The 17,449-nt window shown below is 37.4% G+C and overlaps 2 protein-coding genes and 1 long non-coding RNA gene across 5 annotated transcripts; all 3 read right to left on the reverse strand.

The window, feature by feature from the left end:
• Positions 1-477: 477 nt before the first annotated feature.
• On the reverse strand, positions 478-1,398 carry LOC115415573 (cytochrome c oxidase subunit 8A, mitochondrial). The gene is made up of 2 exons (XM_030129202.1): positions 1,196-1,398; positions 478-703 (listed from the first exon to the last, which is right to left on the reverse strand). Exons 1-2 carry the CDS (start codon positions 1,322-1,324, stop codon positions 587-589), a joined length of 246 nt encoding a protein of 81 aa, XP_029985062.1. The 5' UTR covers positions 1,325-1,398; the 3' UTR covers positions 478-586.
• Positions 1,399-2,988: 1,590 nt separating this feature from the next.
• Positions 2,989-11,915, reverse strand: ubr7 (ubiquitin protein ligase E3 component n-recognin 7). 3 transcript variants are annotated; one of them, XM_030129186.1, is made up of 12 exons: positions 11,768-11,915; positions 9,330-9,468; positions 8,352-8,485; positions 8,030-8,090; positions 7,801-7,896; positions 7,664-7,717; positions 7,430-7,535; positions 7,044-7,129; positions 4,509-4,673; positions 4,210-4,375; positions 4,065-4,126; positions 2,989-3,243 (listed from the first exon to the last, which is right to left on the reverse strand). In XM_030129186.1, exons 2-12 carry the CDS (start codon positions 9,447-9,449, stop codon positions 3,151-3,153), a joined length of 1,143 nt encoding a protein of 380 aa, XP_029985046.1. In that variant the 5' UTR covers positions 9,450-9,468; positions 11,768-11,915; the 3' UTR covers positions 2,989-3,150. The 3 variants fall into 3 exon arrangements, with proteins under 3 accessions (XP_029985046.1, XP_029985048.1, XP_029985047.1); XM_030129188.1 differs by having other exon boundaries at positions 9,330-9,499; XM_030129187.1 differs by having other exon boundaries at positions 9,330-9,471; positions 11,767-11,915.
• A 2,384-nt stretch (positions 11,916-14,299) lies between these two features.
• Positions 14,300-16,205, reverse strand: LOC115415580 (uncharacterized). The gene is made up of 3 exons (XR_003934840.1): positions 16,116-16,205; positions 15,332-15,458; positions 14,300-14,356 (listed from the first exon to the last, which is right to left on the reverse strand). It is a non-coding gene; the product is annotated as an uncharacterized LOC115415580 (long non-coding RNA).
• Positions 16,206-17,449: the final 1,244 nt, after the last annotated feature.

The raw sequence follows: 17,449 nt of genomic DNA on the forward strand, positions 1-17,449 counted from the left end.
GTTATATTTTTGTTAAACCCCTTGAAGGAAAGCTAAAAAGTCCACACTTCAGTCACATATGCATTGTTTCATTTGTAATCCACTGTTGTGGTATAAAGAGGAGAAATTACAACATGAGTCACTGTCCAAATAGTTACGGCCCTGATTGTATATAATAATGATGATGAGGATGAGGAGTAGCCTCTTCTGCTCATCTCTGTGGGAACTAATGTTCTCAAACAGGAAGTAATTAAACTGAAAATCCTGCAAAGAAAACCAAACAAACGCAGCGACATTCCTTCTGGACACAAACACAAACTGAGGCAGTGGTTTATTTGATCAGCCACTGCTCATCCTGTTTAACTTCAACTAAGCACTTTTCAGAGATGAAGCTGCGACAAAGTGATGAAGAAAAATAAAGAGATGAGACAGAAAAGAACCAACAAAAAAAGAAATGATTGAAAATAAGGGTCATTTCAAAATAAAACTGCTCTCATCTGTTGGTTTGTGGGACTTGTTTATTGATTAAATGGTGAAGTCACTCATAATTGCAGTAGTTCCTACATGTGAATGATAAAAAGTGAAGATGACGGATGAAGAGCAGCATTCAGGTCTTTGGTGTCTGACGTGACCTTTGACCTCGATACTCTGGCAGGTGATGGAGGATCCAGGCCGCTGGCGTCAGCATGGCAAATGTAAATACCGTCATGACGAAGAAGCTTTGCTGTGAAATAAACGCCCAAATCAGATCATCACATCCATCTTTTTTTTTTTTTTTTTGCATGAACTGAATTGATCTTTCTCAAAATGACTTTTTCCATAAATTTCCATTCTATAAATGCATTTTTAAAGTATTTTTTCATTAAATCAGTGTTTTCACTAGCTAAACCAGCCTTTTCTTTCTTTAAATTCATTGTTAAATTCAATGTTTTTCTTTTTTTCAAATCTATATTTCCAATTTATAAGTGCATTTTTAATGGGATTTTTCCCTTAAATCAATCTTTTCCCTCCCTATATCGATCTTCTCTTTCTTTCAATTCATAGTTTTCTTTCTATAAATCAGTCCTAAAACCACATTTTCTTTCTTTAAACCACCTGAATTTCTAGAAGTCAAACTTTTCATTCCTTAAGTCAATCTTTTATTTCTTTTAAGTATTTTTTTTTCTGTCTATAAATCATTCTTTTCCTTTCAGACAGTGAACTTGTCAGGACTTACCCCAGCTCCAATACGGTTTTTTGGAGGTTTGCTGTAAATCCTGGACCTGGCCTGGCTCAACACCAGCTTTGGACGGGTCAGAGTTGCCATGGAAACGCTGCTCATCACCTTCAGGATGCCGCTCGTCATTGTGTGAACAAGACACACCTGTTACTGCAGCTTCAGACTGACTGATGTCCAGTTTGACATCTGACAGACTGACTTTGTGTGAGGGCTGCAGGAAGAGGGGCGTGGCCTGGAAGAGGGGCGTGGCCATAGTGCTGAATGATTGACAGCTAGATAGGGATAGACTGAGAATGGAACTGCAGCCCAAGACAAGAGACTCCATTAAAGTAAACAGATGAAGGTGATAGAGCAGCTGAAAATACAGCACAACAAAAGATGACACAGCTGATCAGATAAACGAAGACGGGGGGGGGGGGGGGGGCGGATGCTGTTCAGCATCAGGACAAACATCAAAGAGATGTTAAAACAGAAATAAACAGAGCTTCTAATATTGGACCACAAACTGCTGTTCAGGAGATTGGAGGTTCTAACGTCTGCAACACATGAAACTCCAGTTCTGCAGCATACGTGTTGTACATGTGGAAAAGAAAATTGACAAAAACAAAACAAACAAAGATAATAGGGGAATTATCTGAAAATTAGTCTGATAGATTGCAGGGCCACCCATGCTCCCTGAGCCTCCAGAACAGGCTGGTTTTAAATGGTTCTCATTAGTATTTAGAACAAACAGTTCCAGAAGTAAAAAGGATGACTTCTGTGTTTACCATTTTACAAAGAAAAGCATCACTTTACTAAAAAAACCTACAACCAATATGCACACTTCAAAAGAGAGCAATACAAATAATAACCAATATAGGATATCAAATTAAATTTACAGGAAATTAAAACAGCCCAAATAGTTTACAAAGCAAGAAATAAATTGCTTCCAAGTAACATGAAAATTATTCACAGATAGAGGGGGGGGTTATCATCATAAAATTTAAAAAGATGTATAAAAACCTAATTTTCCAGAGAAACAGTAACAATGAACGTGAATACAGCGGTAATAGGTATTGATGGTAAGTAATCATTTGTTCTTTTCAGTAATTTAATGACTGACCTATTCTTTGTTATGGACTGTATACATTAGCTGATTACCCAAGTCATGTAAAATTGGGGTAGAAGAATATAAGCTTAACTTCTTCCTACTCTTTTTTGAACATTAAATATTGTTAAAGAGCCATAATGAAATTGTTATGCATTTGTGTAATATTTCTTTTCCATTTTGATTGATTTATTTCCATATATTGGACTGTCTTTTGGCCTCTTATGTTGGAAATAAAGTCAATCTACAGTCACGGAAAAAATTATTAGACCACCCTTGTTTTCTTCAATTTCTTGTTCATTTTAATGCCTGGTACAACTAAAGGTACATTTGTTTGGACAAATATAATGATAACAACAAAAATAGCACATAAGAGTTTAATTTCAGAGCTGATATCTAGCTATTTTCCATGTTTTCTTGATAATAATCAAAACCATTTAAATTCTTACATCAATAGCTACGGCACTGTACTGCCAAAAACAGTGCTTTTAGGCATTCCATGTTTTCTTTTCTGTCTGTTTTAGTCACATGATACACACAGGAGTTAGTACTTGATTGCATAACCATTATTTTTGCTGACTTTTGATGGTCTAATAATTTTTTCCATGACTGTATATCTATACTTCTTGCTTATGACCTGGCTATTAGCGTTGATTTCATCTTGTGTCAGTTTTGAATTAACATATGAACCAACTGCATGTCATTGTGCTCAGATTCAGCTTTATTGGTTTTCATGAAAAAGGGACACAACATGGGACCTCTGACCCCTGAAGCAGAAACACAGATGACACAAAGTTAAAAACATACAAAGAAGAAGAGTAAGGTAGAAGTCAGGGTTGGGGTCAGTCCAGGAGGTCAGAGGTCATCAGGTGCAGTAGAACTGTCCGGTGTTGACCCTTCCCCTCTTACGACTCTGCTGCTGCTCGAAGAACTGACGGATGTCCTCGGGGGTCACCACCTGTGAGAGGTCAAAGGTTAGCTCAAACTAACACCAAAGACTAAATGAATAAAAGTCGTCCATAAATTTATAAAAACTGATCTGATGGGTTTGTATGAATGTTTACACAGTGTCACTATTGGGATGGAGTTTGACTTCATTTCCATATGCAATGAATTTGACTAAAGAAGCTCTGAGTGAGATTACATTTCAGTAGAGGGAGGACGATGAACACTGAGCAAAATGAGTCTGTTTACTAAGAAGTTCAGGAGGAAAACTACAACAGATATGGAAACAAGTCAGATTTGAAGGTGAAGATAAAAATTTGAGATAGAGAAACATGGAAACAAGAAACTGATTGTGTTTCTTCTTTACTGTCTCATATCCAGACCTACGTCCACACTTTATTTATTTCAGCTGTGTCAGCGCTGGAGATAGAGCTGATCCACTTCTAATGATAATGGTCATTTGTTTATCAGAGGTTTTTAAACCAACTTAGAGATACATTAGCTCCACTGAGTGGCCTGGAGTCTCCACAGTCTCCACATTCCACTCAAGCATTTCTGTCAACTGTTCAGATACCGATCCACTTTGAAAACATTAGACACAACAGAACAACACACAAACATTCATGTGCATCTTTGAGTACTTAGAAAAGCACTAAATAAAACTGATGTATTATAATAATAATAATAATAATAATAATAATAATAATAATGATAATAATAATTATTATTATTATTATTATTATTATTATTATTATTATTATTATTACTACATCTAAAGACTTGAAACTAGAGCTTTGGTTACATGTCAGAGGTCAAAGGTCAGTACAAACTCACCTTTCCCTCTGCTGCGAATCTGTGCAGGAAGTCCTTCAGCTCTGTTTTCATGTCGTTGTATTCTGAGGAAAAACAACAGTAATCAATAACCCATAACCCCTCTGGGATTTTGTGTGGACTTGTATACTATTCTACTTTGTCGTACCGTGGATGATCTCGAGCTGCTGCACTCGGTTCAGATTATCCAGTGCAGACATCAGAGGGTCGTTCCCTTGTTGTCTCTGTTCGTTGTTCTTTCCTTTGTTCTCATAAGCGAGAACGGTGTCCGACTCATCCAGTAGGAAGGACAGTCCTGATTCACGCAGAGACGTCTAACAAACAAAACATGATTTTAGTCTGTGATACTTTGAAATAGAAGTCATGAATGGCATCTGTCCAATAAAACATTGAACGTATAGATGCAACAATTGCTTATATTGTACATTGTATTTGTGGTGGATTCACCTGGCAGCTGCTGCAGGAGCACAGTTTGGACCTCCATCCTGACGGCCAGAACACAGCTCCTGATTGGACTCTTTTCTGAGCAATGGCCTCTAGCTCCTTCAGTCTGCAGTCTGGCTCTGCCTCCTGCCGGCTGCGTTTACAGCTCGGCTCCACGTCGGCATCCGACTGATAGGAAGTAAAGGATCATGTTCTGATTTTAATCTGTTTGTCATGTGCTCTGATCTGTACGTTAGATCAGAAGCTGTTGCACTGTAAACGCAGATAGGATGAAAACAGAGTAAGTCTCCTCTTGTCTCCTGTATTTTATGTTCAGAATGAGACTGTGACAGAACACATTAGAATTAAAAGTCAGAAAAATTAATGGAAAACACTAATAACTACATACTGGATTTTGCCTTTTTCTAATTGTGTCATTTTCTTATTCAGTCAATAACATATATGGATATTATCCTGATTTTATAAAGGAGTTCTTGGATATGTACAGTACAGGCCAAAAGTTTGGACACACCTTCTCATTCTTTGCATTTTCTTTATTTTCATGACTATTTACTTTGTAGACTCTCACTGAAGGCATCAAAACTATGAATGAACACATGTGGAATTATGTACTTAACAAAAAAGTGTGAAATAACTGAAAACATCTCTTATATTCTAGTTTCTTCAAAGTAGCCACCCTTAGCTCTGATGACTGTTTTGCACACTCTTGGCATTCTCTTGATGAGCTTCAAGAGGTAGTCACCTGAAATGGTTTCCTAACAGTCTTGAAGAAGTTCCCAGAGATGCTTAGCACTTGTTGGTCCTTTTGCCTTCACTCTGCGGTCCAGCTCACCCCAAACCATCTCGATTGGGTTCAGGTCCGGTGACTGTGGAGGCCAGGTCATCTGGCGCAGCACTCCATCACTCTCCTTCTTGGTCAAATATCCCTCACACAGCCTGGAGGTGTGTTTGGGGTCATTGTCCTGTTGAAACATAAATGATGGTCCAACTAAACGCAAACCGGATGGAATGGCATGTCACTTCAGGATGCTGTGGTAGCCATGCTGATTCAGGTTGCCTTCAGTCTTGAATAAATCCCCAACAGCGTCACCAGCAAAGCACCCCCACACCATCACACCTCCCCCTCCATGCTTCACGGTGGGAACCAGGCATGTAGCATCCATCCGTTCACCTTTTCTGCGTCGCACAAAGACACGGCGGTTGGATCCAAAGATCTCAAATTTGGACTCATCAGACCAAAGCACAGATTTCCACTGGTCTAATGTCCATTCCTTGGGTTTCTTGGCCCAAATAAATCTCTTCTGTTTGTTGCCTCTCCTGAGCAGTGGTTTCCTAGCAGCTATTTGACCATGAAGGCCTGATTCACGCAGTCTCCTCTTAACAGTTGTTGTAGAGATGTGTCTGCTGCTAGAGCTCTGTGTGGTATTCATCTGGTCTCTAATCTGAGCTGCTGTTAATTTCTGTTAATTTCTGAGGCTGGTGACTCAGATGAACTTATCTTCAGCATCAGAGGTGACTCTTGGTCTTCCTTTCCTGGGGCGGTCCTCATGTGAGCCAGTTTCGTTGTAGCGCTTGATGGTTTTTGCGACTGCACTTGGGGACACATTCAAAGTTTTTGAAATTTTCTAGACTGACTGACCTTCATTTCTTAAAGTAATGATGGCCACTCGTTTGTCTTTACTTAGCTGATTGGTTCTCGCCATAATATGTATTCTAACAGTTGTCCAATAGGGCTGTCAGCTGTGCATCAACCTGACTTCTGCACAACACAACTGATGGTCCCAACCCCAGCAATAAGGCAAGAAATTCCACTAAGTAACCCTGACAAGGCACAGCTATGAAGTGAAAACCATTTCAGGTGACTACCTCTTGATGCTCATCAAGAGAATGCCAAGGGTGTGCAAGGCAGTCATCAGAGCTAAGGGTGGCTACTTTGAAGAAACTAGAATATAAGAGATGTTTTCAGTTATTTCACACTTTTTTGTTAAGTACATAATTCCACATGTGTTCATTCATAGTCTTGATGCCTTCAGTGAGAATCTACAAAGTAAATAGTCATGAAAATAAAGAAAATGTGAAGAATGAGAAGGTGTGTCCAAACTTTTGGCCTGTACTGTACATTCAGAAAATGTGTCTCAGCTTCAGTTTTTTTTGCCTCTGTCAGCTGAGACAAAGACCCTCTAGAACAAACGGATGAGAAGTCCAGAAACATAGATGATATCAACAGGTTTTTAATAAAAGCTGCAGCAGCAAGTAAGTCATGGAAACAAAGGGATTTGTCGTTTTTTTTTTTTTTGGATCAAGGACAAAAAAATAATATTTTGTGCATGTAAATGTTTTGACAGTTTAATCATAAAGAGCAGATCAGTTTTGTGGACTTTTTTTGGAGATGAATGTGGTTAAATACTTTGTGTAACGCACCTCTTTTGTATAACCTACAGTAGTTTATTAAGCCTTTTCTGGTCTCTTCTTCAGGAGGACTCAGGCTTTGTGGATGAAAACTAAACATCTGGACTCACAGTTTGTATGTAAACTAACCTCCTCGTCCTTTTTGATGGCGGTGGCCACTTCCTGGTCTGAGGTTCCTTTCTCCTCTTTCACCTCTGCCTCTGACACACCTGGAACTGAAAAAGAAACACACCATGAAGCAATTAAACATACCAGTCAAACACAACACATATCACGACATCAAAGACTGGGTGCAAGTTTGGGATTCAGAAGCTAGACCGGGTCAACCACAAACTGGAGGGTTGGTGGTTTGAATCCTGGCCCTTTAAATCCATCACATTATTTATTATTATTAGACAATGATGGGCTTGAGTGTCACATCAAAAACAAACCAGTACTTTGAAAGGAGTTTTCTGTTTTAGTGACATAAAAATGCGTTTTGTCCAACCTCTTGCGGAGAGAGGAGGGGGACTTACCTGCCAGGTGTGCAGCGTATGTCCAGAGGAAAACATGCTGGTTCATACAGGACTCACAGATCATCTCCTGGAGCTCCACACAGTCCGGAACCACACAACCCAAGTGCTACAGGCCACAACAGGTCAAATACAGGTGAGAAGAGGTGGGAACAGACAGGTACTCGTCTTTATCTTATTTTGACTTTTACATTGTTTTAGTCTTGTATGAAACAGGTGAGTACATCCAATACAAACCCTGCCATGAAGCCAGTCCTCACAGATCACACACTGAATCATCTCGTCCTCCACCTGAAGACAAAAACCAATCAGAGTGAGACGGAGCTCCAGGTGACCAGACTTGTGTGGTGAACATGCAAAGGTGAGAGTCTCACCTGGTCGTCTGGGTCTGGATAGGGCCGGCTGCAGGTGCAGTACACTCCAAAGAAGTTATGGCTGTATTTGTTCCCGGTGTTCTCCTCCTCTTTCTCCTGAAAGTATACATCTACTTCAATTAGGATGTTAAAGTTTGTGGTCCAGCCGCCTCATCCTCAGTGGTCATGTCTGGATCACACACAGAGTGCCTGAATATGAAATCTGAACATATGAACAGAGCTGACTCACCGGACAGAGCTTACACTGCAGATCAGTGAACTTCTTGTTCCCACAGTCACATCGGAAATTCCTGCAGAAATTAGAAAATATTAAGTCAACTGTACATCAGCATGTTTGTCAACAGAATTCCTAAAAACTGTCTGAACACTAATCTTTAACATGTTGCAATTATAATCAAACACATATTGCCTTAAGATCCTCTGCTTTTCAGAGGAACAGCTGTGTCAAAACTTTAACACTCCACCAACATTTATCTGAAATACTATTTAATGTACCATCATAATCTGCTGACATCCTTACAAGGTCAAAGGATAAAGGATGGCTGTCTCACCTCTTGGTGTAGAGCTCAAAGAGGTCATGACCTTCATGACATTTGTATGAACAGGCCAGACAGACGCCTGCAGCCTGACCTCCCTTTGGTGTACAGGTGTTACAGGCATACAGAGCCTGACGCTTCACGTAACCCTGGAACAAAAACATAAACAGACATGGTAACTTGCCGCACACATTCATATGAACATGATGTGTTTTACATTAACTTCAGAGTACTCCGCTTTTGCCCTCAGCTAACGTTACAATGTAGTACAGTTTATGATTATGAGTTAATAAATAAATATACACTCTGTTACCTTCTTCTCTCAGATACTCACACCTAATATACAAATAATATTTTTTTTACACATGTGAAAAGTCATCAGAGAACCTAAAAATCTATAAACCTAAAGCAGATTGTGCTTCCCCTCAGTGTCTGTTTTCAAAACAGGCAAAATTCAGTAACTGGTAAGTGGTAACAAAGATGCAATGGTCTCCAGGGGCAGAAAACATTTTAAATATAACCTTTATATAACCTAAATGTGGATTTAATTTTGGTTTCTGCATCATGATTTAATTCATTATTGTACTGCTACGAAAATAATGTAATGTAATTTATTTCAGTGAAATATGTGACTCTGAACCTACCCTTCTGAAAACTGAATTTCACTGTTTTATTTAAGACACTCTGTAACATGGATGAAAGCACAAATTTCACCTTTGATATATAGAAATTATTTCCAATTCACCTATTCACCTTGTCATATAGCCCCCCTTTGTTATGCTGTCCATGTTCTCTCTATACACAAAGCACTTCTCAATTTTTAAAATGATTTTTATTCCAACAATTAAGATCCTTTTTCACTGAGGGCTGATAAAATAACAAATAAAAAAATCATTCATACTTGGTGTTTCATATTAACAGTACAACTGCAGCAGTGAATTATTGTTAGCGTTTTTTGGTATGTTATTGTGTTTTGTACTTTTATAAACATACCTGTGGGTATGAGCAGTGGTCGGAGTCACTCCCTGCCAACACAGCTGACGCTTCCTCCTCCAGCTCCTCATCCTCCTCCAAAACATCAACCAGTGAGACGGTCTGCTCCTCTGACGTCATTGCTTAAAATTTTATTGTTCTGTTTATACAGACAGCCCAAGTTAATCCAACTGCAATTGAGCACAAAAACATAATAAATATAAAACAAAAATATAAGGGAAATTGGCGAAAAACGAGTAAAAGTGTTCTCTAAATTGAAACTATAACTACAAATATCAAATATTAAGTGTGTAACCAGGACTACAACACTGTTTAGGTGAGATTGTCCAACTTCAAACTAAAGGTGGAGTACAACGACAACAGTGACACCCAGTGGTCAAACTGCAACTAACACAAACCCATGTTCTCAATTCCCAAATAGTAGCTCCTCAGATCCTCACCTAGTTAAATATTTTTTTGTGGAACAACTGCATCATCTGCCTGTTTATTGTTCTACAATGAGCCGCTGTATTTTATGATCTGTCAGATGAGCGTTCATTAAACTTATGATTCACACTGTGGTATAATTTATCCGTAGGTGATGTAAGGATGTCATACATGTCTTTATCTGCATTTAACCTTTGTATTTATCATTCTTTAATCAAAGAACTAATAATACTTCAGACTGAGGAAAGCTTCATTATTAAAATTCCTGCTTCTGCCATGGTTTGTATAATGTGTGTCAGGCCTCTTTTACACATCACAGTTTCAATCACCAAAAAGCTACAACTGAGGGTGCATAGAGCCTTCGACCAGTCTCCTTGCTTCTCAGTCCTTGAAAAGCATTTCAAGGAAATGAACCATCCTTCCAAATGTTGACCCAAGATCAATTTCTGGATCACAATCAAGGAGCCAAGAAGGTGGAAAAGAGAAGAAGAGCCTATAATATCACATAACATTACTATGTTACTGGACATGTTAATATGTACAGTATGTAGTAACACTTTAGCCCAGTTTAACCCAGTTGAGTGTTTCTGCTGCTATAATACTATGCCCATGGTGGGAGACTTAGCCTTGGCATTGGATAGTATGTTCAGAGCCTCATGTTAACACAGATACTGAGAATGCAGATATGTTCTGCTCTGTTAAGCTTCTGTATGACAGAGATACAGGGTTGAGTCTCATGATGACACAGTGGCAGAGCAGATTAGATTATTGAGGCCACTGCAGCCTACAGAACCAAAAACAGTTTGACAAAATATCATTGAACTGTTGTAAGTTATAAAATGAAAAATTAAAGAAAATTCATTATTATCCATTATGAATCAGTTATAATAGCTCTGCACAAACTGCTGTTACACTGGATAAATATGTATTTGGACATGTGGATCAGTAAATTAGCAGAATGTGAATATTTTTCATTATTAAAACTGAAATTTGAGTGTTTAACTTCAGTGTATAATTCTGTCTTTTTTATTAAGTAAATCTTTACGAAACTCCAAAATTTTACACAGAATTATATCACAAAACTGTGGTAAAACAATACAAATATTCTACATAGAAAACCACACGTTTCATTATAAGGTTTTGGCCACTATGAGGCAGGACCTTCACAAAACCCCTGTTGATGTAATGTGGAGAATGTCAAAGCAAATTAGTGACTTCTCTTACATCTAAGAACCACAGTTGAACAAACAATGTCTGTACAGCAGTAATATGAAAAACCTGTCAAAATAATGTAAATTGCTTATTTTTTAAAAATTGAATAACATGATGTTCCTGCAGAAAAAAAACATCTGTCTCCACAACCACGCACCCATATTTTGCATAAACAAACCAAAACAAAACACCCAAGCCTTTGAAACCAAGGGACAATCCTGGAACCTGGGACTGAGGTTCACATTAAATCCTGAATGTTTATAGCGTCTGGTTATAGTATTATATTAACATGTTAGTAGACACACTGCAAGATTAATATAAGAACTGGGTTAATGATAAACACTGATATTAATAACATTGTATTCACACATTTGGTACTATACAATGTATTTACATATTAATAGGCCTATTATAGGATTAACATAAGCGTCTACGTGGTGCGTGCTATTAATTATAATGATAAATAGTATTTAATTATATATTAATTACATATTTGACATTGTAGTTTTATATTTACACGTCAGTCTATTAATATAAACAGAGCCGTGTCTTTAACTATTTGATTGTTAAAGCTACAATTATTTATGTAAATACTGCTATAAACAAACAAATTAACACACATGTGACTTACACAGGGTTCTATTTCCTATCGATCAGCTACAAACAGATCACAAAATCATCAACACACGGTTAGTTTTGCAGCCACTCGATATTAAAGGTAGCTAATGTTAGCTGTTGTTAGCTCCTGTTAGCTTTGTGCTAAAGCTCTCAAATACCTGCAGAATTTAATACAAACCCACCGAGCTGAACCGGGCCGCCTGCTCCGTTTATAACACAGAATCCAGTCCTGATCAATCCAGATCGATAATCAGCTCCGTCTGTTGTCAGCTGATCAGACGCGTTAGCTCAGTTAGCTGTAGCTACCGATTACCACCACTTCCGGTTTACTTCCGTGGATCGTATTTGGCGGTTTCTTCTTCTTCTTCTGTGAAATTAACGGCAGGTCGCAGACCAGGCCGGCCCGTTGATGTGAACACTGCCCAGAGGATCCACGGATTTACGACATCCACAAAAATAATATGAGATCAGGGAAATGCATATGAAAATTTTGCACAACATATATCCCACAAAACTACATACAAAATACAACAACAAATAACAAAATATTTATATATCGGAAATACGTTGAAATTACAGACTATAAAAATGCAATTACACATTTTGATCACACAGATTTATTCATAATTTATCTATTGAAAAATTTTATAAGGGGAATTTCATATTCACAAACACAAATTCTTGAAAAAGTTCTTAACTTTTTGTTTGTGAATCCAAAATTAATTTTAATTCATTATCCCTAATAAAAAATATAAATAAAATTTACATAGAATTTTTCTTAAGTGGAATGATTACGTTCCCATTTGTTAATTTTGCTCTCTCTTTGTTATATTTTGTACATTTTCAGTTGCCTGTAATGCTTGATTGTACTGGTGTGGTTCTTCAATAAAGTTTATTTTAAAAAATAAATAAATAAATCCTCATCTACAGACGGTCTGGGCTACAGGACACAAGTTCATCCAGCACAGAAAGTTAGACATGTATCTGTTTATTTCAGCAGATTGAAAGGAAAAACGAGAAGGAGTAAAAGTATTAAAATACAAACACTAAACGTGACTGGATCCAACAAATTCACAGCATTAAAGTGAAAAACTGAAAAGTGAAGGTCATACCTTTGACCTGCGATTTCAACTACCACTGAATTACTAAAACTACATAAATATCTGCATTTTACAGCTAAAAAGAGCTGAACATGTCAATTCTTATTGACTTTACTTGAGTTTTTCAACCTCAGTGTTAAAGCAGCTGCAGAGTCTGCATCATGAAATGTGTTTTTACAAAATGTCCTCTATTGAGGATTTTTGTCTCATAAACCTGCTGCCGAAATCAATTAATTTAGTTCCAGAAAATGAACAGAAATGACCCCAGATCAAATTTTCACTTCACCTCAGACTATTTTAAAATGAGTTTTGGTCCAGACAAGATGGCAGGATTTCTGTTTCATGTTCACACCTTTACAGCTTTAACTTGTATTTTTGGATGTCACAGTGAAATATGTCCACAGAAAGGGATCTCTGGAAGTGTTCCTGAGCCCATGCTGTGATTTCCATTATAGAATCATGTCTGGTTTTAATGCAATGCTGCCTGAGGACTTGCAGATCATGGACATCTTGTATTGATTTTCACCTTTGTCCCTTGTGCACAGAGATTTCTCCAGGTTCTCTCCATGTTGTGATTATATTTTGTACCACTGACGATGAGATATTCAACGTTTTCACAATTCTTTATTGAGTAACATGACCCGGAAATTGTTCTACATTGTATAGACTCAGTTTTTCTCAGATTGTTGAACCTCTGTCTATCTTTGCCTCTGACAGATTCTGTAAATTGTTCTTTATATACCCAGTCTTGTTACTGACCTGTTGATAATTAACTAACAGTAACAAAATGTTCCTCCTGCTGTTTCTTTTCAGTACCACTTACTTTCCCACCTTTTATCATTTTCATCACAACTTTTTGAAAACTTGTTGCTGGGATCAAATTCTGAATTTCCTTTTTTGTTTCTTAAAACTGCACATTTTCTCAGATTAAACATTTCACATATTTTATATTTCTATTGTGAATAAAATAAAATCATGAGACTCATCACACCAACTTTTTCAGAACAGCAATCATAACATTCTAAGCAGCTGCATTAGCTGCAACTCTTTGACCAAGTTTTCACCATCTTCTCTTCAACATGTTATAGAACATAATGGATCTATGACTCCATCAGTGAATATGAGCTCTCCAGGACCAGAATCATAAACATTCTGTACCATCATATCCAAACAGTGTGTGTGTTTCATTAAACCACAAGACTTACCGGCAGATCATAGAAGACAGATCAACCAACAGTAATAGTGAATTTAACTGTAAATAAACAGATGAACACAACACAACTGTAATTTGTACCTTTCGTGTTAGATTTAATGAGCTGATGTTTTGACATTCAGTCTGACAGGGTGAAAGTAAACCAGTCCCTCATCCTCAGTGGACTCAGACAGAATACTCCAACATTCTGAAACTTCAAAGTGAGGATGAACATCAGTTTGACGTATGATTATTCATATATACAGAGTTCCTTGACTGTCAACCGGCTGTGGAATGGAAGGGAAGGCTGAAGACCTCAGTTCAATGAGATTAACATGAAAATAACAGTCAATGAAACAGATTATTATCATGTGAACCTGACGTAGGAGGTCCTGTTATACCTCTCACTGTCCAAATGTGTTTGGTGTTGATGCTTTGCCCCTCAGCTGGTGCTGTTCTCTTCTTTCCTCAGTGATTTCCTAAATGCAAACACATTAGATAGTCAACAAACAAACACTCAGTAAACAATTAATGTGTACATACTTCAGTTGGTTATAAAAAAAAAAAAAAAAGAAGAGAAAAAGATGGGGTTTTTTTTGTAGATGTATACAGAAGACTCACTCCCCCCTCTCTCTTTCTCACTTTCATTCACACTCCCCTGTTCCCCTTTTTGCTATCGCCCCTAATCAAGCTATACTGTTTGGTTGCTCATTACATTTATTATCTTTTTCATTGTAATATGATGTTGTCATTGTTGTTGCTTGTCATTACTGTGTCGTTGTTACTGTTTTTGGTTTGTTTATTTATTTGATTTTCCTTTTGTTTATGTGTTGCTGTTGTTGCTGTTTTTCTGCCCACAATGTCTTGTTAACTATCACTAATAATAAAAAAAATATGTACACAGAAGAATAACAATCATATACTGAAGCTCAGGAGACCAGGGGCTTGTACCTTCAAAAAAAAAGTCCAATTATTTGTATTTGTTGCATTGATCAGTTCTGTTTCGATGTGATCAACTTAATGTAGGAAATTGATTGATTGATTGGTTGATTGATTGATTGATTGATTTTTAAAACGGGACAGTGCGTATTAATGGAAAGTTACACATAAATATGAGAGATTATAGCCATACAGCTAATTTCCATCTCGAGTCCCACTGGCAGACAAAAAAAAGAAAAAAAGAAGAAAAAAAAACAACTTACAAATAACATAACTGAACAAAGATATACAAAAAGAAAAGCAAGCAACAAGCAACAACAAATAGTGCACACAAACAGACAAAAGCATGGGGACCAAGGCAAACCACCAAGCATGAATTGTTCAAGGTTTGCACATGATTATATTGTAAATATCCCTTTGTTGCTATTACATCCTACCATCACTAAAAAGAGGATACAGTTTGTTTTTGATTCAGACGTTGGTAGTAGGATGGTTTTAAGCTGACTGATTCTCACCTCATCTTCACTTTAAAGCAGATGCTGAAGATCGTCACCATGATGATGCAGGAGGCAGAGACAACCAGCATCAGGAACAGAAGCTCCGCCCACTTCCACCTTATGGCTGGAACAACAGAGGGCGACGCTGAAACACAGGTTGTTTTTTTCGTTTTAATTGTTATAGAAATCTTAAGTTTTGAAGAAAATTTTTTAAAGGAACAGAGGACATTAATTTCTAGTGTTGGTCAGTCAGTTGGGTATTCACACACATGTTGAAAATGATGAAACTGCTTTCATTCTGTGAGCTGTTTAGTGTTTGGGCTCTACATCAGCATCAAATCTACTAAAACAGAAACACAGGGGCACCGTAGAGCTAATATATACACTGTTATGTGCCGATATATCATCACAGAATTAACAGTGTTTGCATGAGGATGGTATAACTCTAATTTTAATCTGATCAAGGCTGAATTTGGACACAGTTTAAATGTCAGATTATAATTTCATTAACATCAGACTATGATAAATATTCTGCAGGTGCATTGTGTGTTCAGCTAAATGTCTGAATTTGCATGTGTGAGGAGATGAATATCAGCTTATTGGCTGTATTTTTAGATCAGAGGCAGAACATACTGAAAACAGACAGTTTTCATCCTTTAACATGTAATCTCCACGAATAAAAACATAGTAGAAACTTTATCAGAAATAATAAATTTGTATGAAATGAAGAAATAAAAGACAAAATGTCAGATTGTCCACATAAAACTCTCCCAGCATGCTTTGGGTGTATGTTTATGTGCACCTGTGAAGATCAGGTCTCTGGGTGGTGGAAAAGGAGGAGGTGGAGGAGGAGGTAACATGCATGGACAACACCTGCAGCCGGTCTCCATGGCAACACATAGACAACCACCCTGGCTTACCTGGACACAGAGGACGTCCAAAATCAAGACAAACACCAAAAATCAAAAACATCCAAAAACACGTTTAAGAAGAAAAATAGAAACTCAAGAACACTTTAGAAATATTAAACACAGAGATAAAACACACTTTCAGACAGAACTCAGGTTACAAATACCACGGCTCCTTTACATGTTCTACATTTACCTTTAAAGACTAATATTAGCACACACCTGAAGAATAAAAAAACATACTCACATGTATAAACTCTCTGTAATAGACTAAACATCTCACCTCAAGAATAATGTAACTGTTAATATCAAGAGTTTATTGTCTGGGTCATTCTTGCTCTTACCTGCAGAGGAAGAAAAAACACAGCGATCCACATCCTTCTCAGACGTGGATCTGGATCAGTCTGACCACTGCATCTGCTTCATCCCACAAAGTTCAGCTCATATCTGTTAGATCAGGACCTGAATTCCTGCAAAAACCAGAGAGAGAGAGAAAGAGAGCAAGCAAGCGAGCGAGGGGAGGGGTCTAATGTACAGATGATTCACTGTCACCATTATTCATCTAATCTTCTGAATGTTCTATACCATTAAAAAGTAAATGCCAGTTTCATTGATACATTGTTATCCACTGATGATGTATGTTTGTTCTTGTTGTTTTTGAACTGCATTTCCCAGAGGTCTCCTGTGTGATGTCCTGTGGCTGTCTGTAAACCAGGAGAACTACATGTACTAATAACGTACAACAGTATATATACAGTCGCGGAAAAAATGATGAGACCACCCCTTGTTTTCTTCAATTTCTTGATCATTTTAATGCCTGGTACAACTAAAGGTATATTTGTTTGGACAAATATAGTGATAACAACAACAAAAAAAGCTCATAGTAGTTTAATTTCAGAGCTGACACCTAGACATTTTCCATGGTTTTCTTGATAATAACCAAAATCACTTCAGTTCTTACATCAATATCTATGGCATTGTACTGACAAAAACAGTGCTTTTAGGCATTCCATGTTTTCTTTTCTGTCTGTTTTAGTCACATGATACACACAGGAGTTAGTACTTGATTTCATAACTATTGTTTTTGATGACTTTGATGGTCTAGTCATTTTTTCCATGACTGTACTTACAGTGGTAACAGGTGAGTCCATTAGTGTCAGAAGATTATTAAAATACTGGTGACACATTGTGTTCCCAAGAAGAAAGAGGTTTCTAACTCCATGTTCCA

This window comes from Sphaeramia orbicularis, chromosome 24 (genome assembly GCF_902148855.1).
Source record: "Sphaeramia orbicularis chromosome 24, fSphaOr1.1, whole genome shotgun sequence".
Taxonomy (NCBI): Eukaryota; Metazoa; Chordata; class Actinopteri; order Kurtiformes; family Apogonidae; genus Sphaeramia; species Sphaeramia orbicularis.